The sequence below is a fragment of the Pseudomassariella vexata genome (genome assembly GCF_002105095.1).
Source record: "Pseudomassariella vexata strain CBS 129021 chromosome Unknown BCR38scaffold_2, whole genome shotgun sequence".
NCBI lineage: Eukaryota > Fungi > Ascomycota > Sordariomycetes > Amphisphaeriales > Pseudomassariaceae > Pseudomassariella > Pseudomassariella vexata.
Window position 1 is genome coordinate 2,666,664 of NW_024467957.1, and position 26,109 is coordinate 2,692,772.

The window sequence follows — 26,109 nt, forward strand, 5'->3', positions numbered from 1 at the left end:
TGACCATGAAAGCCGACACAGGAGAAGGACAACTCGGGTCTCGAGATTGATATGAGGACTACTATGGTGAGCTACCAGGTCAAGCTTGTCTTTTAAAGCCCCTGTGTTTGTCTTCGAGGTACAACGGTGCTGGGTTGAATTGCTGGGGCCAGTATCACGTCGAGTCGATTCTTCTAACCTACTCTATGTTGGACCTTCAACTGAGGCTGACCCCTGCTCTTTCCCGACACATTGTACTTTGGTCACATATTAGGGGTTGCCGTCAAAAGTCATTTACTCATATGTGGGCCATCTGAGTTCTCGGATACGGGACAGGTTATCATTAAACTACCTTCCTATTTCGACTACAATTTCAGCAAATAACTTCAACGAAGTAGGCCGGTTACATCCGCATCGGTCATATTTCCCGCGTCCAGCCGTTTCCCCTCATGCTAAACTGTCGCTATCCGGCGGCGCAGTATTGATTTTGGTTTGCGGTTAGTGCTCCTATAACTAAATAATTGTGGGCTGCAGCATGCATGGACCTACACATTCCAAGTATGGATGAACAGCTGGCCCCGTTAGCCGCCTTCTTATTAAGGTTGTATCTTTCGAGCCCAGGGGCAACGCTAAGGTATCACCGCCACTAAATCATGTGGGAATATATTGATTGATAGGACTTGTTACTGGCTAGCTAGCCGGCGGCAGGCAGTGTGACAATGATGGCGCCGCTGGATGCTCCAGCTTTAGGATAGCCAAGGTGTGCCAAGGGCACATTCTTCGTGGATATGCGTAGCATCCAATTAACTTCCATCAGGATTCAGGATGCTAACGGAGACAGCTTGCTCTTCGTATTTTGATTTGAGGATACGAGATATTCCCTTAAGGAGCCCCGGCTCGAGATATACTAGTCTAGTGGCAAAACTCGTTTAACCTGTAAACTACAAAATGGCTTCTTTGCTGAATTACTTGAATTCTATGCCCACCGTTCGTGTATATATGTCCCAGATAGATATCGGTGCCGATGCACGCATGCTGCTAACCATCGCCAGGCCCCTGGTGATTATATCTATTTTCTTTAGTCTCAGCAGTCGTTTCCTTCGTGGATGTAAATTATATTGAATATGTAGATAATTGTCGGTATATCCCACTTGTTCCATTGTAGACTAGACCCCGCTTTTTATCGCGTGCACGACAATACATAGACCATCTAACCAAATCTGTCTGATCAATATCCAGCCGTATTCGTTTTCTTCTTCGGTACCCTAACAAGCCAGTACAAGACAAAGGTAGCCGTAATATTGAAAGCCACATAGACAAACTGCAGTCCAAAATCACGCCAGCGGTCGTCGACATCAATACCCATAGTTGCAAGGAAAGCGTTCGTCTGCCGCAATGGACAATACAGACATTGTTCCGTGGCGTCCGGGTTGATCAGACTCCCCGAAACGCCCGGATAGCTCAAATACTGTGCCATGTACTGACCGCACGTCTGGCCCGGCGGCGCGTCAAAACGCAGCAATTCGTACGGTGAGCAGGTCATGACCGTGTTCCCGATGCTAGCTGAGGTCATGGCCCCGACGAGGTAGGTCAGCGGCGCCACGCGGTACATGAAGATCCAGAAGCCTGGGAGTTGTGAGGGCGGTACTAGAACACTGCAGCAGAGTTGAGTGGATTAGCTGGAATACGTTTTAGCTACCTTTGGGGGAAGGGTTTGGCACACGGGGGCAGGGCAAGCGATGAGATGAAAATGTAATACGGCGGTTAACACGTACCCGCAAAATATCAGCCACAGCGATGAGACAAGCTGCGCCATATTAACAGCCGTCTCAGCGTGTTCAATACCCGCCGCGATAGCTTGCGAGAGGGTAGACATAAAAAGGCAAAATATCCACAGCAGACCAAACATCAAACCTCCCCTTTCAGTGCGGGAGAACGATGGGTCTTCGTTCCTCCACAGTCCGGTGGGATAGTACCAAACGACAAACAACAAAACGGACGTAACGGTCTGCCAGAATAACTCCACCAGCACGTTGGAGGCTACGAAGGCGACCCACGAGTAAGTTTTCGAAGGCCGTTCTCGGGCCTCGAAGAGTTGCCGGCCGCGGATGAACCGCGGTATAATCTGCTGGTCGACATTGTTGAAGATAGAGGTGAGCAGGAAAATGGAAAACAGGATGTTGACGATGCCTTGAATGTCAAGTGGGGCCATGAAGAGCGAGAAGCCGTTGAAGAAGGCCTGGTCCGAAGTCAGTTAGCATTACTCCCCTGCCCTGGCCATGTTGATTGCTTCGAAACTTACCACGCCGGCAGATAGGGCTACTTTGGAGTACAGATAGACCGGATCGCGCCAGTACTCTTGGAATATCCGGTGGGTGACAAGAAGGAGTTGAGAGATCAATGATCCAGCATACTCATCATGCAGTCGAGCTGGTCGAGAGTCCGGCTTGGCTGAGAGCTCCTCCTTCATCTCGGCCAGCTGCCGCTTGAGCTCGCGTCTCCGGGGACCATTGCGCCATTTCACAGACCAGTCAATGTCTGGTTTCGACGTGCGATTAGCTCCCGTAACGTCCAGGATCCACTCTGCTGGATTTTCTCCCTCGCCACAGCTTCTTGCCCCGAGATCTTCAAAGTACTGGACCAGTCCCACAGCCTGACGGCCGATATCGCCAAAATAAAGGGTACGACCACCTCGCTCGAGGAGCAGCAGTTGGTCAAACATCTGAAAGAGCTGCGAAGAAGGCTGGTGGATTGTGCAGAGGATGGCCTGGCCATTGTCTGCCAGCCGACGAAGCAAGGTGCAGATGGACCATGCGGTTTGACTGTCTAGACCCGAGGTGGGTTCGTCTGTGCAGTCTGTCGTTAGTGACCAGCTCGGACAGCTGTGCAAAGAGAGGGGCAATACCAAGAAAGAGAAGGAGTTCTGGTTTCGCAGCCATCTCTATGGCAATGCTTAATCGTTTACGTTGCTCGACGTTCAGCCCTATGGGTCTGGTGTTAAGTACTAGACGCTATTTTCGAAGCAATGGAAGCAACAAAGATAAGAGCCAACCTTCTCCCGGGACTCCAACCACAGCATCTGCATATAGTTCCATGTCCAGGGCCCTAAGGACGTGCTCGACGTATTCCAACTTTTCTACTTTTGTGGCAGACCTTGGCTGTCGAAGCAAGGCACTGAACGCCAATGCCTCGCGCACAGTAGCAGTGGGCAGGTGAATATCGGATTGCTGGACATAGCCCGTCTTGCGCTGAAAACTGCTGTCTCGAGGTCTTCCGTCGATGTAAGCTGCCCCAGAAACAACACCAATGGATGTGCGGCAGGCTAGTACGTCCAAAAGGGTGGTTTTGCCAGCTCCGGTCGCTCCCTGAACAAGAACAATTAATTAGCAATTCCGATCCCGAACCAAGCAGGATGATGCCGTGTCTCATTTGCTAACCATTAGTGCAGTCAATGTTCCCGGTTTCACCCAGCCATCCACGTCGTCAAGGATTCGCTTTTTCCCATGTTTTACCTCGATGTCATAACTGATGTCATCCCAGTGGAAAACAGCAGTCTGCTTCTGCAAGTTGTCGAAGATACCAGACTTGTGACCCGCCACCAGCTCGGTCTCTTCTTTTACATCCGATCGTACTGGTACGTCGGGGGCTGCGCTTGCTTTTTCTTCGTCGCCAACAACAACCAGTCGATCTGAGGCGGTATGGCCACGGCGGAAGAGAAGGATCTCGCCCTTTGATCGCTGGGCAGGTATGAACTCGACGGCAAGAAGATGAATGAAGCAGAACACAATCATCATTGCCAGCAAGATACCAAAGTTTCTGAAACGAAATGCTATAAGTGGGAAACAGACTTATGAAGTTAGGGGTCTAGATCAACGTACCTCCAAAGATGAGACTGAACATAGCCATACTGAACTTCGAGGTATCTTTCGCCTCGCACATAGTCTTCGCCAGGTATGCTTCCCACGGCAGAGCACACGCGCTCCGTGGGAGACACCTGGGTGTACGCAGGACCTGAAGGCACCATAGTTGAGCAAGAGTACATTCGACCCCAGAACTGGACCACATTTTGTGAGCAAAAGTATCTTGGATTCTCCTTAAGCAGAAAGTCAGAAAGGGGGCTGGGTTAGCACGCACCTCATTGATCATCAGGCTCTCATACGCGTATCCAATCGGGTTAATCCACCTGATCCAGCCCAGCCAGGGGTGCATGTACTTGGCCGGAATGACGAAACCAGCGTAGATGATAAAAAGCAGCATCAAATTTGCGACGGGGGCCATGGACTGTTCTATGGTACGAGATAGGGAGCCCACCATACGGAAAAACATGGACATGGTGACCAGACAAGTAAAAGAGAAGAGATAAAAGGTGAAAAAGCCACCAGGTGTTCGCCGTAGATTAGTCATGAAGTAAATAGACAAATTGAATCCGATAGAGGTGAAGATTTTATTGGGGAGGTCACATATCATGGATGCGGTCGACTCGACGAAGGGGTGGTAGAACTTGTACTTGTGGTGCTTTTCGACGATAGGGCGAGCTGCCCACATGGTCAGGACCTGTTTTTATCGCGTCAACTACTTATACATGAGGCATAGATAGCCAAGAGACGTGATGATCATGAGAGGCACACGCAACTAACCTCAAATGCGCTAATGCCAGCATTGATGACGATGCTGTAGAAGATCAAAACAGCTCGCCTGTAAAAGCTGTCAGTTGTCTCGGATAGGCTGTAAAATACGCTAGAAATGATGATGGCAACGACGGTATTCCCAATTACACCCGATACCACGGGCACGTAGTTATTGCGAAGCCTATTGAAGCCTCGCCGGACGCAGACTGAAACTTGGCGCCAAGTGGAGATGCTATATGGCGAAGTTCTATACCTCAATAATGATTAGCTTTCCTAATAGAAAATGCCTGCATGAAACGGCACTCTCACCTATTGTATCCCAAAGCTGTGGCTTTAGAAGAATGATACCGCCTCACTGCCTCTTGCCCTAAGGGGTACTCAGCATTGTATGCAGCAATACTGTCTATGAGCCCCTGCCTCTCAGGGCTCTTGGTCCAGGCATCAGCAAACTCGGCAGCAGACCGCGGTACTCTGTCTTCAAACCCGTCCCTCACCACATGGACTCTCTCGGCGGGATTGGTAAGTGAAGTCAAGAAGTCAGCCGTCGTATGTCTTTCCGACTTGTCAAAGCCAAGCCGCTCGAAGAAGCGCACCGCTTGGTCAACCGGCCCAAAGTACACCTGCCGGCCTTCGTAGAGCAGTGTGACCTTGTCAAATTGGCTGTAGATGGCTTGGGAGGCCTGGTACACACTGACCATGACGGAAGCTCCGCGGACGGTGGCGGCGCGCTTAAGGGTGGTGATGACCTCGAGCGCCGTCAGACTGTCCAGGCCACGGGTGGTGTTGTCCCAAACTTGGATCGGAACCCCGGCCATGAAGGCCTCAGCGATGCTGGTGCGCTTCTTCTCGCCTCCTGACACGCCGCGCATCATTTCGTTGCCCATCATGGTTTGCATCGAACCTGCGAGGCCGAAAATAGATGCGGCGAGCTGGCTTGGCGGCAAGGACTCGAACTCGCTGCTGCTGCTGTCTTGACTGGAACCTTCATGCTTTCGGCCGGTTCGTGCAGCAGCAGCGAAGCCGAGAGTTTGACCCAACGTCAGTTCTGGAAAATGGACATCCAGCTCGGCCTGGTAGATGGCCGCACCCTCGCAGTCGTGATGCAGACTGTCGAAGGAGATACCTACAGAAATGGGGAGTGATAATCAATTCCATGTCCAATTCTACAGAAGTTCAGATGGAAATAAAACTGAAAATGTGAAAACATGAGCATGGGCTAACACTAGAGACACTCACCTTGATAATTGATATCTGACCCTGCACAAAGATGAAATCCATGCGTATCGCCAGCCAGTGCTTTCAACATGGTGGTACACCCACTTCCCGGCCTCCCCAAGACCAACAGCATCTCGCCACTGCGCACAAGACCATCGAACCCGTGTAGGATATCTACCTTACGCCGCCGTCGCCAGCCCAGCATCCTGCCCAGCACCGCGACAACTGCGAGTACATAGCTACCGACCGTGGCCTGGTAGTCAGTCGACGACGTGAAGCCATACGCGCAGAGGTTCCGAAAAGAAACGCCGAGGCGAGCATCGGGGTCCGCCTTCGATAGGGTGGCAAGCCAGCGTTCAAGCGCGTCTTTGGCGATAGCCTCCATCGACGACCCTTCGAGTTTAGGGGTCGCTGGCAGGTAAATTGGAGAAGGAATAAACTGGCGAGAAGAAAACGGAGAGATAGGAACAGAAGCAAACAGCGGACGCAGTGAACAGCTGTAATGAAAGGCACGGATTGCGCCGCAGGGTAGTATGACAGTGTCGATTTATAACCAGATCAGGCTAAACCACAAAGGTTCGACAGCGACAAGGGTATAACATTAGATACACCCAACAATAATTATACACCCTGTACGTACCCTTCGCCCTAAATCATTTGAAATAAGACTACCAACCTATTTATGAAGCTTTACTTACCAAGCTATAATCTCTAAACGTACTAAGAACAGACTATCTGCGTCCACCTCTAGCATTATAGTAGTTAGGGTATATCCTGAACACACTAGTATTCGATAGGATAATAAAGGCAAGGATTGAACGAGGATTTCAGTGCACCGAGGAGACTTTCAAGTATAAATTTCAGTGGAGATCCTTATTTGATTGTTTGAATCATTAAGCGTAAGAATATCTCTATGTAAAGAGCCTTAGGTACACGCATTGATGCCGCCAGCCCCCACCTGCCTCCCTGAACAGCTACGGATTTGTCTGGGTGAACGGGCACCTGAAATAAGGCCCTGTGCTGACCCGGTGGATCGGAAAATTAGTTGTTGGCTATCAAGTTCTAACAAGTCTCTAATCTGACACCCTGTCAAGAGCCAGATGGCCAGTCTGCGCCGTCACATCTAGTATACTTCCAATCTGCGTTTACCTCCGGAAAAGATCGAGAAAATATACTGCATAGTTACCACCCTTAATAGCAGTCCGGGCCGTGAAACAAAGGTATTATAATACCGAATCATGCCACTAACCCTTCCTTCCGCCGCCGGATACGAAAGCGGACCTGCTGCTTCGGCTTCTGCGTCCCCAGGCCGAAGCTGGAGTTATCCATGACCAGCCGCTCATTGAGTATCTGTATATCAAAGCAAGTCAACATAAGGGAAGTGGTGTAGAAAATAATGCGTTTGGCAAAATGTCTCCCAGGACAAGCCGCATACCCACCCCCATACGGGATCCAGGCTCCCTCAAGCCCCTGAACGGAAAAGAAAGGCTCGTCTTTGTCGTCAGGTGGAGCGGGCCTCTTATACACCGACATCGGCACATCCCCCTAACAGGGCCACTCCTCTCATCCTTAGGATCGATCAAAAACCGCTCTGCCCAAAATTCTTCAACAGGAAACTCCCCATCGCGCGTATTCCAGAAGCTGGCGTCCATATGCGAGGCATAGGTATTGACCATGCACACGCGATTCTTCGGTAACCACCAGGACCCAAGTCCAACGTCGCAGTGCGGCGAACACCGCGTGACGTAGGCCTGCAGGTGCAAACGCAGCGTCTCGGCATAGACGGACGAGAGGAGCGGCTTGCGGAGGACCTTGTCCATTTCAATGTGCCAGGTGGAGGTGTCGACAGCGTCGCTTAGACTGTCCCGGAGGCGGTCGCTTAGCGAGGGGGAGCGGAAGATGTGCAGAGCACACATCATGGAGGAGGGGACTACGTTGGTTACGGATCTGTGGTTCCGTTAGCATTGAGTCCCTGAGGTGCGGGAGTGATCGAGTGATAGAGCGATAGAGCGATAGAGAAAGACAGAGAGAGGGCACTTGGTGATGACTTACGCCCAGATGAGCCCGAGATCAGCAGCCGCAATAGTATCATCGTCTTGGCTATCTATCTCCAGCAAGACCTTCTGTCGAGACCGAACCAGTTGGGATCCCCAATACGGATCCGCGTCACCGTCAGGCCCAATGAGCGACTCATCAAAATGCTCCCTCGCATGTTTGTACCAGCGACGAATCGATTCCAGCAGTCTCTCGCGGGCCTGATAAGCCTCTGGAATGAGAAACCTCGGAATCAATTTCGCAAACTTAGGCGTAGCCCTATCGAATGTCCATAAATCTCGGAGGAAGCCCGGGCTGAGCACGGGCAAAGTCGGTCCGTACAGCCCCTCGAGCACGGCAGCGCCGAGCTGGTCCTGGAAAAACGCATAGAAGTCGGGCATCTCGACCCATTCGTCGGTCGAGATGGGCAAGGCAGCCAAATTGCGCCTCAGCAGGTCGGCACAGCGGATGAATAACGCTGTCAACCCCGACCCGCCAAACGCCTTGAATAGGTCTACGTGTGTGAGGAAGTCGACGCGGTTGTGCGGCGCCACGTCGCTGGAGGGATGTGGCTTGCGGTGGGATCCAGAACTGTCCGCTTCATACGGCGCTAAGGCGTGCTTGGGCATGCCGAAGACGTGCTTGAGCGCGAAGGTGTAGATGAAGATTGGACTGCCTAGCTGCGGCTGCTTCCAGACAGCTGCTACGGTCTCGGGGCCCTGGAATAGGAAGATCTCGCCCGAGAGGATAGAGAGCCTGACGGGGACCAGGGAACCGGCATATTGTCTATATAGCGTCAGTTTTTATCCAGGGGTTTTGTTACTGGATATATGTATGGCTTGAATGCCGGGTGACTTACGTTGCCTTCTTGATGAAACTCACACAATCAAATGCAAAGGGTAGAGCACTGCCCAGCAGTGGTAGGACGTTTGGGAACGTTGGTGGGACCTGTTTGCCTTTCCTGTGGAGATGGGCCCAGTGGTATACCAGCCAGACAAAGGTATAGCGGCCGAGAAGAAGGAGCGAGAGCAAAGAGCATAGGACGGCGAGTTCCATTGTGGAGCCTGTATGAAATGATATCGATGTCGGGTTGTGCACTAGAAGGTCTCGAAGTAGCATATGTCACGGCGTATAGCCCTGAATAATCTGGAAGCTGGCTGACTTCCGGATTGTGTATCCTTTTGAAGGCATGTCTGTCAGTCCGAGGGGTCTTAGATAAGCCGTGAAAGTATATTTCAACTTGTATGTTGCACAAGTTTTATACAGAAGAGAGAAATAGAGAGTTCGAATCAAGTATAATACCGCTGGAAAATAGTTGATTTATAATATAACTAATGAGCCTCATGTAGTTAGCAGTCTCTTTATACTAGAACTATATTACACGAAATATGTCACTTTAGATAGATATAATATAATTTTAATTTACTTCACTTCAATAAGGATAATAGTCTGAAACCTGAAGTAACCTTTCCTACTACTTAAGCCGAGACCTATAGTATACATACTATTAAGTAGCTTAGCCTATAGCATATATAGTGAAGTTCTAATATACTGATACGATGTACATTGTTAAATATATACCCTTAAATAAACTTTCTTGTACATATTTTTAATGTAAAGTCCTATGCTTAGGCGCCATGCTGTTAATCAAGCCAATGAAACGAAGTGATGCAATCCAAACGCAGGCAGCGTTGTATTGGTCTGACGTGCATTGCCAAGTTTCCTAGCGTTCCCTTGTCATCCAACATTATAATGGATCCGGCAGCGTGGACCGGTCCTTTCTCGGGCTGCTTCAACATAGGAATTAAGCTGTAAGAGAGCCAGAGGGTAAGGGCGGAGGGATGGGAGGCGGGAGGAGGGGCGTGGGAGGAAGGGGTGGTATCTCTGACGGACGTCGTGGCGGTGGAAGCAATGGGAGAGTGGGTCCATGATAAGTCTCGTTGAGGGCGATGTGACTGCACCGTGGTAACTATTCATCCGAGCACTACCCAACTGCAGCTGCTGTAAATCTGGACCTTGTTTCGTTGGAAGTGGTTACGGCTATCTCTCTATCTTGGGGGTCTGCTTGCAGTCTAGATGCTTACCCGCCGAGCGCCCAGGGGCAGTTGGTGTGTAAGCTGAGCCTCGTTTAATTGGGGTTGCAAGTTATTGTGACTCTCTCTTCCTTTGAGGTTTGGGCTGAAATGTAACTCTATACACGAAAAGCGCTCTTCGCCGTTGACCGGAGTTGTAATCATGCTTCTTCTTCCTACGGATACAATCCGCCAATGGCAATCTCACCTCATCCATAATAGAGGTTCCCGATCAAGGCGCCGGACCTTCCTGACCTGGATTGGCACAAAGAACAATCACTGTCATGTACCCGACTTCCTGCTGATCAACTTTGCGTATGAAGCCGATAAACCGAGTGCTCAAGGACCATAATGGACGAGTCTCACGATTCACTGGCGGCGGTGATTGAGGCATCGGCCACCATTAAGAAGCCGGCCTTCAAGGTATGTGCGTGTGGCCTTCCTTTTCAAAGCTTCCGTTTCAGTAGACAAGGCAAACTGATGCACGATACACATATAGATAACGGTAGGCGTCTGCTTCGGCCTTGCGCTACTCTCCGTTGTCGCTCGAGCCGTGATCCGGCTCAGAACCCGGCGCCAACTTTCGCTGGACGATTATCTCATTTTCCTAGCAGCTGCTTTCCTGTCCGCGGCCACGGGCTTGATGTATCACCTCTGCGACGAGTTCTACCTCTCTACAGCGATCCAGAAGGACATGTCGATTGTGTTCCGCCTCGACTTGCAACAGTTCAATGCTATTGTGATTAATGCCGTGCAGGAGAATGCTACGTTTCTCATCATTGCATGGACGACCACCTTCTTCGTCAAGTTCTCGTTCTTGGCCTTTTTCAAAGGCTTGATTCGGCTCGTGGACCGGATTAAGTATTACTACTGGACTGTGGTCGTCTTCACGGTCGTTTCGTGGATGTTTCTGGTTTCGGAGCCCTTCATCCTGTGCTCGGACTTTGGGTATGCTTCTTGTACGTTGAGGCACCTCACGTTTGCTGTTTGCATGTGTCTCAACTGAACTGTCAACAGTGTCTTGCTTCGATCACTCCAAGGATATTCTCTACATCTCCATGACTGGTTTGGTCACCGGGCTGGATGCACTCTCGGACATCTTGAGTACGTAGTAGCACAGCAAGTGAGCTTGAGGCGAGAATACTAACCGACTGGCCCCCTCGCCACTAGTTGCGACCATCCCCATCATTATCATCCACCGCGCTCGATTGCGGACGATGCAGAAGATTAGTCTTGGGATGTTCCTCTGCCTCAACCTCGTCATGGTCTGCCTCGCCATCACCCGTGTGAGCAAGATCCATGGAGCAGCAGGTGTGGACGTGCCGTGGGAGTTCTTCTGGCAGTATATCGAAGCCGCAGTGGCCGTCATGATGGGATCACTGACCGTCGTTCGGTCCCTCTTCGCTCTTCGCGACGAGCGCAATAGAGCCAGAGTAGCCGTAGCGAGGCCCCGGCCACTTGCACAGTCATTTTTTAACCGCGTGCGCCTCCTGCACAACAACAAGGAGCACGTCGGTCTCGAGTCGCACGATAATGATGCCCTGCCCGAGGTCCCCAGTGCTACCATGATGGGCTTACGTACCTTCATCCGCCGCAACAACCGTGATTCCGGCTCGCAGATGACGCAGGTGCCGTTAGAGGGAATATCACAGCAAGACACGGTGGTCGAGCTTGATAACTATAACTCGCGGCAGGATGCTGTAGCTGAGCTTGACAACCCGCAGGGCTACCCAGTGGCCGAGCTTGACAGCGCCCGTCCGACGGTCATGTATGAGCAGCCCAGATTTGATAGTAACCGACGTGTCCACGAGTAATCGGGGTTGGCCGTCCTGCACTGTGACCTGGACACCTAGGCAGCCATAGAAAATGATGAGACAATTTCTAGCGATTCTAGGAGTACTTGTCCCGCAGTAGCCGCTTCGCAGCATTGAATCAAGATCGGTTCAGAGGAACTGATCCCAGGACCCTATAGTTGTGTAGCTATTTTGGTGGACGCAGCCATAGGAGCACCCCTCTGTAAGAGCAGGGTGTGATTGGCAGCTGGTGTTGTCAGACTCTCGTAATCCTAATAAGACCACATTCTGCTGAATGAGAGTGGGGTCCGCTCACCTGGAGCCTGGAGAATCAGCTCCTGGGTTGGGTGCTGGATCTACCAGATGGGGAATCGGAATGACGGACGGGATTGGAGAGCTAGGATTGGGGGGGGGGGGGGGTTGGGGCGGCTGGGGGCGACGGGCAATGGGTATAAGGTAGTACAGAATCCCAACCACACCACGGCATACATAAGGTAGGGTAGTAGTCGGGAACCAACCCGTCCTGATAACAGAACACATTCAATTTTGACCGAGACCTCAGCTGAAATGAACCGAGTTTACCATACACCGAGTTTGCACCCCGAGTGGTTTAAAAGCGATAATGCAACTGTAACCCAACATGGCCCCCCTTACCTGCAATATAGAGGCTGAATGTTGATTGGCTATAATCCGTACGAGTTGCCGATTGAATGCACCGATAGGTCGTCTCTTGGTCGTGGGCTGCAGCCTGTTTGCTTGTTGATATTAGACGAACTAAACTACTGCGCTGTCAGGTTCTTGTACAACGGCGGCGTTGTGGCATGGAAATGGACATGCAACGATGAGGCCAATATGGCCAATATGGCCTATTTTGTTGCGAGCCAGGCTGTGAGGCCCTAGGGTTCACAAGGGTGATAAGTATCCCCATCAGACGTGGGTAAAGTAATAATCATCATGGGGCGCTGTTTCTTTCAAGTTTCCCAGTATTAGCAACCTTGTCATGATCGCTGTCGGTTTTATCAGAAGCGCTCTCCATCTTGCGATAGCCTTTCACTTTGTTGTTCGGCTCACTTTGCTGGCCTGGGTGTACTGGCCCGGGAATAGCCTGAGTAAAGCGGCTTTCAGCACGTTGGTTGCATGCGGCGCTTTCGTGCTACTTTGGTTGGCTCGTCTCGCTATGCTTAACCAACCGACAGGGTCGTAGGGTTTACTGTTGGTCAATCCATGCTTTACAGCGCCGCAGCTTGACTTCTTAATCTCGAGTAGTACGAGTCTCTTGACTGACCAAGACCAACAACGGCCGCGGCCAGTGCGGCCAGGGAGCTCTTTGACAGCCTTCATGGGGTATCTGGCTCTATACTTCAGCAACCACAACTAGGAGTTCTGTCACTCTTTCCATTTACCTGCAACTTCAGCCCCGGTCCCACCATGATCAGCCCCGGGCCGCTCTCTTTTGAGCGTGCCATCTCGGCCGGGCTCATCGCCTGCGCCAGCGCAATCGTATACCTGGTGGTGAAGGGCTACCGAGCCCGGCTTGTCTTCCATCGCCTCCGCCAGCAAGGAATGGTATGACTCCAATCTTCCAATCATTAACCATCTATTTAAAAAACTGACCTTGCTAATATGGTTTGCACTACATAGCCCATGCCGCCATGGAACCCGATCCTCGGACACCTCCTGGCCGTGCCCCCAGTCATGAAAGTGCTGCCCGAAGACGCGCAACAGCCGGACGCGTTCGAGGCTTTGTGCAAGGCTCACGAGAAGAAGGACGCCGACTCCATTATCTATCTCGATATGTGGCCCTTTGCCGACCCCATGATGGTCATCTGCTCGCCTGTGCTCGCCGTTCAGGCCTGCCAGGAATACGACTTACCCAAGCCGCCCATTCTGCACGCCTTCTTTAACCCTCTGGCCGGCGGCGACAACCTCTTCACCATGAACGGACCCGAATGGAAGCGTTCGCGCGCACTCTTCAACTCGGGCTTCAGTGCGGGCTACGTTTTGCAGCAGACGTCTCATATTGTAGATGAGGCCGAAGTTTATGTCGAGACCCTGCGCGAGTACGCCCGAAAGAAGGAGATGTTCTCTTTGGATGATGTGACTTGCTGGTATCTGATGGACGTCATCGGCACCGTGACCCTCGACTCGCGACTTCATTCCCAGCGCCAGTTCAACCCTCTCGCATCGGCATTGCGCCGCCAGATTCGCTGGCATGTCCTCGACAACGAGTGGAACCTCCTGATCCGGTGGAACCCGGTCCGACCGTTCGTGCAATGGTACAACAATTACCAAATGAATAGCTACATCGCCGCGGAGCTCGACAAACGCTACGCAGAATGGACCTCGGACGAGACGGCGGCTTCCTCGCGCTCCATCATCCACCTCGCCCTAGCCGGCTACATGGCCCAGCAAGCCCAGCAAAAAGACCAGCCGCGGCCCAAGCAACTTGACCGTGCCTTCCGGGACTGGGCCACGGTGCAAATCCGGCTCTTCATCTTCGCTGGCCACGACTCCACCTCGTCGACCATCTGCTACTGCTTCTACCTCCTCCAATCGCACCCCGAAGCCCTAGCCAAGCTCCGCGCCGAACACGACGCCGTCTTCGGGCTCGACATCGCCCAGACGGCGTCCAAGATGCGCTCCCAGCCCCATTTGCTCAACAACCTGCCATACACAACTGCCGTCATCAAGGAATCCCTGCGTCTCTTCCCTCCCGCGTCCGCTATGCGCGGCGGGTTGCCGGGCGTCTACCTTCAGGACGACAAGGGAAACCGATATCCGACCGAGGGCACCAACATGTGGATCCTGCACTCGGCCGTACAGCGCAACCCGCATTACTGGCCCGACGAGCTGGCCTTCCGGCCCGAGCGATGGCTCGTCAAGGATACCCAGGATCCGCTATATCCCATCAAGGGCGGGTGGCGGCCCTTTGAGCACGGCCCTCGCAATTGTCTGGGCCAGACGCTAGCTATGCTCGATGTCAAAATCACGCTGGCACTGACGGTGCGCGAGTTCGATGTGAGACATGCTTTCGAGGAGTGGGATCGGTTGCATCCGACTTCCAAGGTGAAGCATGTCAATGGAGACCGTGCCTACCAGACGCAGTCGGGAGGGGCGCATCCTGCGGATGGGTATCCGTGTCGGGTCAGCTTAAGACACTAATACTCTATGTATATATATGGTTGTTCTTAGCGCGCCCCCCTGGTTTGGGCATGGCTTTTAGCGTTCGCTTGCGCTTTACCGTTGAAACCCTTGTACTATAGCACTGGCAAAAAGAGTCGCACATCAACCTAGTTTAGATATATCGTGTAAATCGAGTAGGTTTGCTATACGCTTCTGTACGCCTATATTTACCACTAATCGGGAGCCTTGGCGGTAAAAATGGAGAGTTTCACGTCGATCAAACCGAGGAAATGAGCCAATTCAAGACTTCTACATGTAGATCCCCGGCGTTCTCTATGGACGGACGTACAGAAGCGAATGGCGAATCTACGGGATTTATGCGGTAGTATAAGAGAGTGAGTATATAATATCGCTTACAGCCAGATGACTAAACATGTTGACTTTGCATCCAGCCGTGTACACTCACATGTGACTGCCAAAGTCTGATTTGATGAGAAGAGTTCTTTCGTCTTGGTCTATACAGGCACGAATCTACGTAATGTGCAATGGTCCCGTTCCGCCCCTTTTCATATGTACATATCCCAAGTAACGCTGCCAAGATATGCAGTCCAGTCTAGTCTACCGGATGGATCTATCTTATAGCAGCAGCAGCAAAGGCACATCAGAATCATGTTGTACAGCATATATAACATCATTAACACCATCATCAAGTACAGCACGACACGGCAGTGATACTTGTTGCGGTCGTGTCCATTCCTCGATTCTTGGCGTGTAGGTTGTGGTCATTCGATAGTCATCGTTCATTCGTCGAGAACCCAATTCGACAGAGGGAATTTATTTTGACCTTTTGGCTTCCAACTCCTTCTGGTACTTGGCGACAAGTTCCTTTCTGGAGTATTGTTAGCGCCTTCACTCCTCGCATCTAAACCATGGTTCCACTTACTGCAAATGTGGCGGCGCCGCGGCGTAATGACTAAATTCCATGCTGAACTCGCCCTTGCCTTGGGTGGCAGCCCTCAACTGACTCGAAAAGCCAAACATCGAGTTCAAGCTCACGTCGGCAATTAGCGTGAATTCTTCAGTACCAATCTCGGTATCGATGATAGTCGCGCTGCGCTTGTTCATCAACATGATAATGTTACCCTGAAACTCGTTGGGCGCCATGATGGTCGTCTTCATGAGCGGCTCGAGAACGGCGCCACCGGCCTCGTCGAAGACCTTGCGGAAGGCCATCTGGGCAGCCAAGCTGAAAGCGTAATCGGAAGAGTCAGTAACGTGAGTCGCACCGTCGTTAACCACCATCTTGGCACCGATGACCTTGTGTCCTAGCAGCGGGCCCTTCTCGCAGGCAATCTCGAAACCTTTACCACAGGCTGAGATGAACTTGTCGGGAATCAAACCACCCACAACAGCGTTAACGAACGAGTTGCTTTCAGGATCTTCGTTTGGCTCGATCCAGCCGCCGACCTTCGCGAAATCACCCGGACCACCAGTTTGTCTGCGCAGAAGGTAGTCAAAGTCGGCACGCCGAGCGATGGTTTCACGGTAGGCGACACGCGGTTGGCCTGTGATGCATTCCACCTTATATTCACGGCGTAGACGCTCGACGTAAATTTCGAGATGCAGTTCACCCATGCCCGAAATGATGGTCTCTTCGCTTTCCTCATCGACGAACAGCCGGAATGTCGGATCTTCGCGCTGAAAACGGTTCATGGCTTTTGAGAAGTTGTCGGCGTCTTGACTCCTCTTCGGCTTGATGGAAAGCGACATGACGGCGTCCGGAACGAACATGGAAGTCATGGTGTATGGCAGGTTTCCATCTGTGAAGGTATCACCAGACGCGCACTCAACCCCGAACACGGCGCAAATCTCACCAGCACCGACCTCAGACACATCCTCCATTTCATTGGAGTGCATCCGTACGATTCTCGGAATTCGCACTTTCTTGTCGGTTCGCGAGTTGAAGAGATAGGTCCCCTTCCTCAACGTTCCTTGGTAGACTCGGATGTATGTAAGTTGACCATAGTTGTTCTCTTCCAGCTTGAAAGCCAAGCCAACGAACGGTAAAGAATTGTATGGCACCAATTTCGTCTGCGCTTCACCCTTGGATCGATCCAAGGCCAAGTTTTCGACATCGGCGGGTTGTGGGAGGTAGTCGCACACTGCGTCAAGCATGGGTTGGATAGACTTGTCGGCCAAGGCAGATCCCATCATCACGGGTGTGAACTTGAGAGCAACGGTGGCTCGTCGGATCGCGTTCTTGATTTGTAAAGGCGTGGGCGTTCGCTCATCCAAGAAGATCTCGGCAATCTCATCGTCAACATCGGCCAACTTCTCAATCAGTTCCTGACGCTTTTCCTCGGCGAAATCTTTCAGGTCCTCAGGAATCTTGTCGGTAACTCTGACGATCGTTCCCTTGGGTCCTTCGCTGTAGATTGCCTTCATGTTAATCAGATCAACAACACCTTTGAACTGGTCTTCGACACCGATCGGGACCTGGATAGCGGCTGCTGGGAACTTCAATTTGGAGTTGATTTGCTCAACCGCCTTCCAAGGGTTGGCTCCCATTCGATCCATCTTGTTGACGAAGCTGATTCGGGGAATGTTGTATCGCTTCATTTGTCGGTCCACGGTAATGGTCTGAGACTGGACACCACTGACGGCACAAAGAATCATGACAGCACCATCCAAAACTCGCAGAGCACGCTCAACTTCGATCGTGAAATCAATGTGTCCCGGCGTGTCGATTAAGTTGACGTGATACGTCTCCTCCTTGTCATTCTCCACCTTTTTCCAGTCGCAGAAGGTGGCAGCAGACTGAATAGTGATTCCCTTTTCTCGTTCGAGCTCCATGGAGTCCATCTTTGCGCCGGCACCATCTCTTCCTCGCACCTCGTGGATTGCCTTGATTCGGCCTGTGTAGAACAGAACTCGTTCGGTTACCGTCGTTTTTCCGCTATCAATGTGGGCAGCGATTCCGATATTTCGCACTCTTGAGAGTCGATGTTTCTCTTCTGGGTCCATGTTCGCAAAGACAGTTTCGGGTGTCATGTTGGCAGCGTCCTCGGCAGCTTTCCTCAAGCTGTTGCCATGTTGTAAGCGATTTGTCACAGTGATTGATTGCTGGAGCTGCATGAAACTTACGCAGCGCTCGCAGCCGCAGCAGCATTTACTGGCGCTGCCCTCCTTGGCCGCGAGACATTGAAATATCTGCGGCCCTCTATCTGCAGAGGCGCCTGTCTCCATTGTGTCGTTGGGGGCCCTGAAGCTTTTTGGGACACGATGCCCATGAAGCGCCCACTGCACTTGGAGGACAGAATCCGGCCGTTATTGAGGGCAGCCACAGCCCGTTGAACTCTCATCTTGCAAAGAACACTGCGAAATAAGAAACCGAGTCAAAAAAGAGTGGATTGGTCGCCGCTGTCTTTCCTCTCAATGCGCTCACGGCTTTCGAGAATTTTTTGAAGATTACCTTTATTTGACAGCTCCTTCGGCAAATCAATGGCCCGCGATTATCAAGACACGCTACAGGGTAGCTGTCCCCCAGACCAACCTCAGCATCCACACCACAGGCAATTGGCTTAATTTGGTTCTTTTTGTGAACACGTCCACTCACAATCACGATAGTGAGCTTCGACCTCGAATAACATGGCTCGCATCAGTGACTATGACTCGCATCGAGAAGGAAGTCGCACTCCAACTTCAGAAAACTCACATCCACATGTGTCCGCCGTTTGACTCAGGAACAAAGTCCATGATATATCCATCGTCATTTCGGTAGAGGATTACACACACCGTCTTGCGAAGTGCAAAGTCGAGTTACCGAAAATGCAACGAATTTACGCCAAACGAGTCTATCGATGTGTGCATGTGTCTTTATACAAGGCAAGCTAACTAATCTACCAGCCTGTCTCTTTGCCTCGTGCTCTTATTTCCACAAATTCTCAATTTATAACCCTTTTCGATCACATCGCAAACGAGGCCTCAAATTGAGACGCGTGCCATGAAGGTTACGGTTCCAATTTGGACGCATGTACTACCGCCATACGCACAACTTTCAAACTCAGGCCCGAGACTTACAGAAGGAAGAATCCGCTGCCAACGAGCGTGAATACCACAGTAGCGCCGATGACACCGACTTGTGCCCAGTCAAACGCCGGCACCGTGACCGCCGCACTTGTAGACCCGTCACTACCAGAGTCGGTGAAGCCAGCGCTCGCACCATAGGTCGGTGTCGTCAGACTGCCCGTAGCAGCGGACGCGGTAACCTGGTTCGCCACCACGGTTGCACTCGGGATCTGGGCACCCTTGCTGGGAAATTGAACAATGTTGCTGGTTGTTGCGTTGAAATCGGTCTTCGCAAGCGCGACCTGATTGTTCACCAAGTCGTAGACGACGTAAGCAGATCGGAGGAAAGTGTCGCCGAGCAAGAAGGGGTCGCTGCTGAAGTTCTGTATGCCGAACTGGCACGCGTCCTGACCCTTGTACGCGCCAGTCTGGAACTTGGGAGCGTCCCCGGTAGTCAGGGACAAGACAAGCTCGTCCATACCGACGCTGATTTTGGGACCGTTATCACCGGCGAAGCCGAACTCGAACGTGCCCTTGCTGGTCTCCATAGAACACGGGATGACGGCCACATCCACATCGGAGGAATAGACGGCGCCGGCTTCGTTCCAAATCTGCGTGGCGAGATCTGTTGGCAGGTAACTTAGGGTTGTGCCCGAGTCCAAGACCACGGGAATAGGGAACTGGCGCGAGGACAACGCGTCTGTACCGGACGAAGAGCTGGCCGACATGGATGTCATGTACACGATGAAGGAAGTGAAAGCTTCTGTTTGAGGGTCTTTGATGATGTCCATACGGCTCAAGTCGCCTTCATACTTGTCGGTGTCAATGCCGCCAAACAGGATGCTGCCTGTGCCGGCGTCGAGGTCGTTGAGCCACAAGCTGTAAGCGTTGGTGGCAATCAATCCCTCCTTCTGCATCTGTACAGGAAGATTGTCGTACACCTCAGACAGTCCTCCAGCGACGGCTGCCTCATTCAGGGCGTAGCCAACACCTACAAGGCCATAGGGAATGTCCGTGTCCAGGCCCAGGCCCATCGTCACATTTGTCAGGGTCGCTCCACCGATCTCGAAGTTGTCTGTGAAGTAATCGCCTTTCGAATGGCTACCATCCACGTAGCTGATACTGAACTCGCCGGGGCCGACATCATCGAAACTTGTGGAGGCTTCGTAATCGACTTAACACATGTACAGTTAGCAAGAGCGCATCGTTTTAAGTCAAAGACTCCATTCACTCACAAGAACCAAAATCGCAGCCTTGGTTGACGCTCGAACTGCTGGAGGTTTCTGTACAGACGGATGCAGAACTCGCGGGAACCCAGATGTCACTACTTCCTGTATCCAACTGGAGAGTCAGGTCCTGACCCGGTGTGCCAACCTTTGTTGTCGCGAAGTAACCGCCTCGGTTCTTCTCGTTGTTGACAATCTCCTCGTATGTTGAAGCCTCGCGCTTACGCAATCCATTTACCGCCGCCTTTGTTTCGCGCTTCGCAATGTCCCATTGCACGACCTGGGCATGTGCGACGGAGGCTATCAGCGAGCCAGTCGCAAGAGTTGCGACGGATCTCATGATGATGGTTTTGGGATTGACGATCGTTCTATGTGGGTTTTGACGGACAATTAAGGTTGTGGAGCCACGCCGAGAGAATGGGCAATGGGGACGGGCCGCGAAATGAGGGTATCGTCGATGTAATATGCAAATGAGGAAAGGTCGTCGGATGCGAGGATTAACTATACACAGTGCAAGTGACAGAACTCAGAACCGTCTAGCGAGTACCGTGAGAACCGTGAGAACCATGTGTAAAGAAAGACAATAAACAACAAAGAGGTAGCAAGCAGAATCAGGAGTCACAGAAATAGTAGGAAACAAAGTGGGAGAAATGAAAGAAGGAAGACAGCCCAGCTGAACGTATCGCCAAGAGATTTAGGGAGTACTAATTGTTCCAAGGCAGCAGGACGGTTGGATGTTGGCAATGGAGCCTCTCTGTGAAAGTGTGGCGCAGACCAACGGTGGCACGGCGGCAATGGGAACACCCGACGATAAAGTGGTAATTCCAACCGTCGGACAAACCAAGACTCAGACAGTGCTAGATCAGGTCCTGCTAGCTGTGGCAATGCCACGAAGGAGCGCTAATACTGACCTTGTCCTTGCGGACAAAAATAAATTCGCTGGAGGATTCATCACCTGCCAGACTTTCTTTTGGGTGATAACCTTGGGCGTTGGTCACCTTATGATTGGTCCTGCAGTACTGTCAGCTTACTCCTTCGAGTATTCGAAATGCGCTGAAGAGATGGTAGAAGCCGACGATATCAAACAATGAACGTAGATTCTATACGGGGTGAAAATAGCATGCTTAAGCTGCAGCATCCGAAGTAGATTCTACGCAGTTTTGCGGCAGCAATAAGGTGATGGAAAACTGCAATCCTCGGCCCACGGTCCGACCATCTGTAGGTAGGCACGATTTGTGGTACGAAGTACAAAGGCTCTGGCCAAAAGTAAGTGGACTTGCAGGGGCCCCTGCCACTTGTCCGAGCAGACAGTGTTATCGCAGGGTGGAAGTCGTACCCTGGATACTTCAGCTCGCTAACCTAACTAGAACAATCCCCTAGTCCAGCTTAGAGGATAAAACAAGGCCTGAAGGACGAGATAATATTAAGTATAAAGTACCCCACAAGCAAATTGGCCACACAAGCAAGTTGGCCACTTTTTCTTGGCACCGTACGAACAACCTTTTAATTAACATCTTTACACATACCAAGATGGGATCGAATTGGAAAGAAAGCGACATGATTCTAGCGTGTCAGGCGCTTCAATCGAAACCCGAATTAAGCATCCGAGGCCCTGCCCAACTCTACAATGTCCCTCGTACAACTCTAGCTAACCGAAAACGCGGACTACTATCTCGACGCGATACTCGACAATCTAGTCAAGAAATTGAAGACCTAATACGGGCGCATATAACCCATATCTCGAAGGAGGATTTCTTTTCGGCATTCTATAGGGCGTATCGTACGACTATAACTAAGTCGAATATCCAGGCAGGTTTCAGGGGGACAGGACTTATTCCGTACGACCCGGAATATGTGATTTCACAGCTGGATATTAAGCTACATACGCCTACACCTCCTGGGAGCTCGTCTGGCGCCCCCTTAATCTGGGAATCAAAGACTCCAAATAACCCAACCGAGGCGCAATCCCAGTCTGAATACGTTAAAAACAGAATCGTACAGCATCAGAATAGCTCCCCGACGACAATACTTACGGCTATTGACCAATTTTCACGTGGTGCGACGGCTGTTATGCATCGGTTAGTTTTACTTGAGGATGAGGTTACTACACTTCGGAAGGCCAATCAAGAGCTAAGCCGTCATCGAAGGACTAAAAATCGACAGCTACAAGATGGAGGATCTCTTAGTTTACGAGACGCTCAGGACTTACAGTCTCAACGGGATATGGAACAGCAGCTACAGGATGATATACGTGTAAGTCGTCGTCGTACGAGACCAGCCGAACCACGCCGACGGCGCTGTAGGATCTGCGCAGAGCCCGGGCATAATGCTCGTACTTGTGAGAATGATAAAGATACGTACGAGGAAGAGGATTCCGATTAGTTTGAATTATTATTTTTTAGTTTAGTTAAGTTATTGAAGTTATTCATACGGTGCCAAGAAAAAGTGGCCAACTTGCTTGTGGGGTACGTTATATAGTACGATAGCACTGTCTATCCGCACATTGTCAGCGGCACCTGCAAGTTCACTTACCTTTGCCAGAGGCTTCGTATACAAAGGCAGCACACTTGCGGCCCAAAATCCAAAATGCCAAGAGACTAGAGGAATCGACCCAGCTGCCGAGAATGGATGCAGCAAGCCTCTCGTCATATAATACGAATTCTAGAGCTAATCAATGTCTTAGATATGAAATCTATTGTGTAAGAAAAATCGTCTTTAGGATTCTCTCGTGGCCATGTCTACTTGCTAGCGGCAGCGTTGTCAAAGCTTCTTGAAATACAGATGCAATAGTCAACATTGCCCCACCTTATGAAGATCCATTCTGGGATCAAGCTTTAACAGTGCCGTAAACTTTCGTCTACTAGGAGAGCATCGTGCAGTCATTGCGGGCTTGGCACAGTCGTCATCCAGTTTCTTAGACTCGGGATCACTTTTGAGATGAACACTTCGACTGCTCTGATCTTCAGACCAGGTCTCAATATCCAATGATACATAAATGGTGACGCACTAGAGGTAGCCCCAAACCCGACAGTGAAACGGCGTATCGTTTGGTCGCGTTTCAAGGTGCGCGCGCCTATGACAGGCTTTGTTCCACGTCGCTACCTTACACTTCTCGACAGCGAATGAATCCTGCCCGCCTTTGCGAGGGTTCGACTTGCCGACAACGCGAGTTTGTCTGGGATGGAAGATGCATTGTGATTTTACGAGTTTTTCATCATGCGAGTTTTTCATCTGTTGTTGTTGGGTGTGAAAGCCCTTCAGCCGCACCTGTCTTGGCAGCTCTTGGTTTATGTCTTTGCGCTATCATTTGTCTGCTGCGGCGGAAGGCTTGCTGGTACTTCCCAATTGTAATATACAGATTGATCTGGACCTGGCTATAGGCGTTGAGGCTGCGAAAATTGATTCAGAGTCGTCACCGAAGAGCTTTTTGGTCCATCCGTTTTGCCTAGGTAGCTATGTGCAGCTCGATGCAGCGACCCTACAAGCGGGAGCATTCCGGAGCGGCAATACTACCGCCTCGACCGAGATCTCGACCTCATCGTCGGAATTTATAAAGAACAGAAAGCCCTCAAGATGCGATTATTCCAAGATTGTGACAGAAGAATAGTTGTTTGGTTCTGCGAGGCTTGGGGTCTGGATGCTATAGTGTCAATAATGCCTAGGAAGGCTTGACGCCCCGGAGCTACCCCTCGGTCCATTGCACATTATCCATCGTTGCGCAATGAGAAGAGGCCGGGAGGCGAACTTTTTCCCCGCGGACAAGTGATCGTGATGTGCCACTGTAGGATCTGACTCCGCCTGTGGGGGCGTTTCTGGGCATTTACCTGGGGATTTGTCAAAGCTGTATGGGTCTGGGGTTTTGGCGATCAATTCATTCGCTTGCGATCGTGACGTCGATATGTAAGTGAGTGTCTTGTGCATTTTAAACTCCCGTGAGACACATCAAGTTTACCTGCACACTTATGGACTACTTACTTATCTGCGCTCTCTCTTATTCGAGTTATGTCGATATTTGCTCAGCGAAACAGATGTCACAACCTTCGCCAGATCGCACTACGGCAAATTGAGACGTCATTCGACCTCAAACCCACCACGGCTACAACGCTGGTTATAGAACGCAAGTGCGCAACACAATCTACCGAGTCCATCCCTGCCGAACCCATTCATCCCTATTGAGATACGACCATGTGTTTATCCGGCACTGTAAAGCACATCTGCCGGGACTGTAAGACGGTCATCCGGCAGGACCACGCCCAAGTTATCTGCCCGGTCGCCAGGGAACGAGGACTCGCAACGAAGGATTGCCCGGACTACCGCCACGAAAACGACGGATTCAGCAACATTGTCTGCAAAGACTGCTTGGCTGGAAGGGGCTGGGCTCCGGACGAGTTGACGAGCTGACGAGCTAAGGTGATGATATTGAGCACGCAGAAATGGAGGTGGAGACGCAGCAATGATGGAGATATTGGCGTCTCGGGGACATATTGTCCACAGCGTGAAGACCTGGTGCACATCTATGCCGAGTAAAGAACAGTTTGCGGATGAGCAGAAAAAAAGGTTGACAGTGGTAGTCATATCGATCTCTCATTGGACGGCCTATGGCTGTTTGGAGCACATAAGTGCGAAGAAATGGGAAGCTTCCGCCGATTCTATCACAGTTCGCCCTCTTTGGCCTCTTCATATGAGAATACTTCTGCGGTTAACCAGCTAGTGTTAGTGACAACGACATTCATTTAGCAAGACGTTGAAGTCAATAGCTTGGCTTGCGAGTTGGATAATCGCACATCGTGAACATGTTTGAAGACAAAGATATTGGACTCAGCTGTGTGGGCGACCATTCTGCAGTATCGCCGGGTTATTGGTATTGTCGCCAGGCAACAAGAGCTCTGTCTGTTGGTGCGGTTTGCGTTGAAAGATCTTGAGGCAAAGTTAGGTCAAAATTTACCAACCATCGTAGTCAGCTGGGAGATCTGGTTGTCTGCAACCCCTCTGTCTCTTGTAAATCTCTCCGTGATGAGCCTGATGTGCGAAACATATTCTGGCCAAGTCTTGATCCGGAGGTGGTCTCAGATTCAAAATCAGCGATTGACTCGGCAAAAATCTTGTTGGCCCTTTTCTGTCCTTCTGTATGTGCCGGCAACCCCTAATTTCTCTTTATTTGAGAAGTATCACTACCTTGCCCTCGTAGTGGAATTTCGATCGCCAGTCCTACTTGCCAAGTGTTGCCAAATCTCGCTACCAGGTAAGTTGAATTGACTGGATTCATTTGTACCGTACGAGAAGCAAAAAATCTTCTTCCACTAATACTCTAGGCAAGTCAACCCAGCTGCTGGAGATGCCTTGCTTTGATTGATATGACGCCATGATGTGAGGCGACCAACATTCATCTAACCAACGCTCTAACCGTGAACCATTCAGATCTGGTACCCCATTCCAACCTTCCACCAAGTCCCCAACCCCCTCTTATCCATCATGTCCCCAAACCCCGCTACCGACTCAATCTCATTAAACCGTGCAGCAGCCACCGTCGTTTTAGGCAACGTAACCTCCCTCATCGCAGGCTTTTGCACGCACTGAAAATCCTTGTACCGCAAGTCGTGCACAATGCCCACCCAGTTGCTCAAAGATGTCTCATCATGGCTCTCAGCATACATGATGCCTGGCGACCCACCACTGCGGACCAGTACGAAGGGGACTACGCATTGGGCTGCGGCTTTCTTGACCCGGTGCAGCTTCTTCCTGCTCTTGATGTGGTGCGTGCGGATTAAGGTGGTGAAGAGACCTGTTGTGCGGCTCATCTTGGAAGGGTCATCCTGGGGATGCTTATGTACGTTAATGAAGTTTTAGTTAAGGGTCGTCATTTTGCAGGTTTCTTTGGCTCCCTTCATTCGACAGTGTTGATGGAATAGAACGTGGTCTGAATTCAATTGGGGTTGGCGGAGATTGCTATGAGCTGGCTAATCTTCGGTGA

General features: G+C 51.1%; 9 protein-coding genes across 9 annotated transcripts; 4 read left to right on the forward strand and 5 right to left on the reverse strand.

Annotated features, from left to right (window-relative positions):
- Positions 1–971: 971 nt before the first annotated feature.
- BCR38DRAFT_385050 (AtrD, ABC-transporter) lies at positions 972–6,322 on the reverse strand. Its single transcript, XM_040857465.1, has 11 exons — positions 5,844–6,322; positions 4,917–5,730; positions 4,617–4,854; positions 4,114–4,533; positions 3,858–4,033; positions 3,417–3,795; positions 3,032–3,344; positions 2,885–2,962; positions 2,282–2,826; positions 1,755–2,218; positions 972–1,634 (listed from the first exon to the last, which is right to left on the reverse strand). The coding sequence occupies exons 1-11, from the start codon at positions 6,205–6,207 to the stop codon at positions 1,208–1,210; spliced, it is 4,218 nt and encodes a 1,405-aa protein (XP_040720182.1). The 5' UTR covers positions 6,208–6,322; the 3' UTR covers positions 972–1,207.
- A 409-nt stretch (positions 6,323–6,731) lies between these two features.
- On the reverse strand, positions 6,732–9,201 carry BCR38DRAFT_421478 (cytochrome P450; the record flags this gene model as incomplete). Its single annotated transcript, XM_040859440.1, has 5 exons — positions 6,732–7,315; positions 7,354–7,769; positions 7,875–8,642; positions 8,716–8,962; positions 9,189–9,201. 5 exons carry the CDS (start codon positions 9,199–9,201, stop codon positions 7,059–7,061), a joined length of 1,701 nt encoding a protein of 566 aa, XP_040720183.1. The 3' UTR covers positions 6,732–7,058.
- Positions 9,202–9,895: 694 nt separating this feature from the next.
- On the forward strand, positions 9,896–10,934 carry BCR38DRAFT_503520 (uncharacterized protein; the record flags this gene model as incomplete). Its single annotated transcript, XM_040864878.1, has 2 exons — positions 9,896–10,351; positions 10,428–10,934. Exons 1-2 carry the CDS (start codon positions 10,280–10,282, stop codon positions 10,932–10,934), a joined length of 579 nt encoding a protein of 192 aa, XP_040720184.1. The 5' UTR covers positions 9,896–10,279.
- Positions 10,638–11,879, forward strand: BCR38DRAFT_102793 (uncharacterized protein). The gene is made up of 3 exons (XM_040853308.1): positions 10,638–10,876; positions 10,946–11,032; positions 11,099–11,879. Exons 2-3 carry the CDS (start codon positions 10,987–10,989, stop codon positions 11,740–11,742), a joined length of 690 nt encoding a protein of 229 aa, XP_040720185.1. The 5' UTR covers positions 10,638–10,876; positions 10,946–10,986; the 3' UTR covers positions 11,743–11,879.
- Positions 11,880–13,149: 1,270 nt separating this feature from the next.
- BCR38DRAFT_455064 (cytochrome protein) lies at positions 13,150–14,883 on the forward strand (the record flags this gene model as incomplete). The annotated part of the gene is made up of 2 exons (XM_040861758.1): positions 13,150–13,287; positions 13,363–14,883. 2 exons carry the CDS (start codon positions 13,150–13,152, stop codon positions 14,881–14,883), a joined length of 1,659 nt encoding a protein of 552 aa, XP_040720186.1.
- A 795-nt stretch (positions 14,884–15,678) lies between these two features.
- BCR38DRAFT_481377 (elongation factor G 1 precursor) lies at positions 15,679–18,206 on the reverse strand (the record flags this gene model as incomplete). The annotated part of the gene is made up of 3 exons (XM_040863370.1): positions 15,679–15,733; positions 15,788–17,926; positions 17,989–18,206. The coding sequence occupies 3 exons, from the start codon at positions 18,204–18,206 to the stop codon at positions 15,679–15,681; spliced, it is 2,412 nt and encodes an 803-aa protein (XP_040720187.1).
- A 714-nt stretch (positions 18,207–18,920) lies between these two features.
- On the reverse strand, positions 18,921–20,478 carry BCR38DRAFT_334090 (aspartic peptidase domain-containing protein; the record flags this gene model as incomplete). The annotated part of the gene is made up of 2 exons (XM_040855282.1): positions 18,921–20,086; positions 20,148–20,478. 2 exons carry the CDS (start codon positions 20,476–20,478, stop codon positions 18,921–18,923), a joined length of 1,497 nt encoding a protein of 498 aa, XP_040720188.1.
- A 403-nt stretch (positions 20,479–20,881) lies between these two features.
- BCR38DRAFT_471576 (uncharacterized protein) lies at positions 20,882–21,302 on the forward strand (the record flags this gene model as incomplete). The annotated part of the gene is made up of 1 exon (XM_040862867.1): positions 20,882–21,302. The coding sequence occupies one exon, from the start codon at positions 20,882–20,884 to the stop codon at positions 21,227–21,229; it is 348 nt and encodes a 115-aa protein (XP_040720189.1). The 3' UTR covers positions 21,230–21,302.
- A 4,250-nt stretch (positions 21,303–25,552) lies between these two features.
- On the reverse strand, positions 25,553–25,936 carry BCR38DRAFT_332159 (uncharacterized protein; the record flags this gene model as incomplete). The annotated part of the gene is made up of 1 exon (XM_040855122.1): positions 25,553–25,936. One exon carries the CDS (start codon positions 25,934–25,936, stop codon positions 25,553–25,555), a length of 384 nt encoding a protein of 127 aa, XP_040720190.1.
- Between the last annotated feature and the right edge of the window lie 173 nt (positions 25,937–26,109).

Coding starts and splice junctions, on each gene's coding strand:
- BCR38DRAFT_102793 (XM_040853308.1), top strand. CDS start 10,987: ATGACTGGTTTGGTCACCGGGCTGGATGCACTCTCGGACATCTTGA. Junction 11,033..11,098: donor TGCACTCTCGGACATCTTGA/GTACGTAGTAGC, acceptor CCTCGCCACTAG/TTGCGACCATCCCCATCATT.
- BCR38DRAFT_385050 (XM_040857465.1), bottom strand. CDS start 6,207: ATGGAGGCTATCGCCAAAGACGCGCTTGAACGCTGGCTTGCCACCCTA. Junction 4,855..4,916: donor ACAGCTTTGGGATACAATAG/GTGAGAGTGCCG, acceptor ATTGAGGTATAG/AACTTCGCCATATAGCATCT. Junction 2,963..3,031: donor GGTTGGAGTCCCGGGAGAAG/GTTGGCTCTTAT, acceptor CCAGACCCATAG/GGCTGAACGTCGAGCAACGT.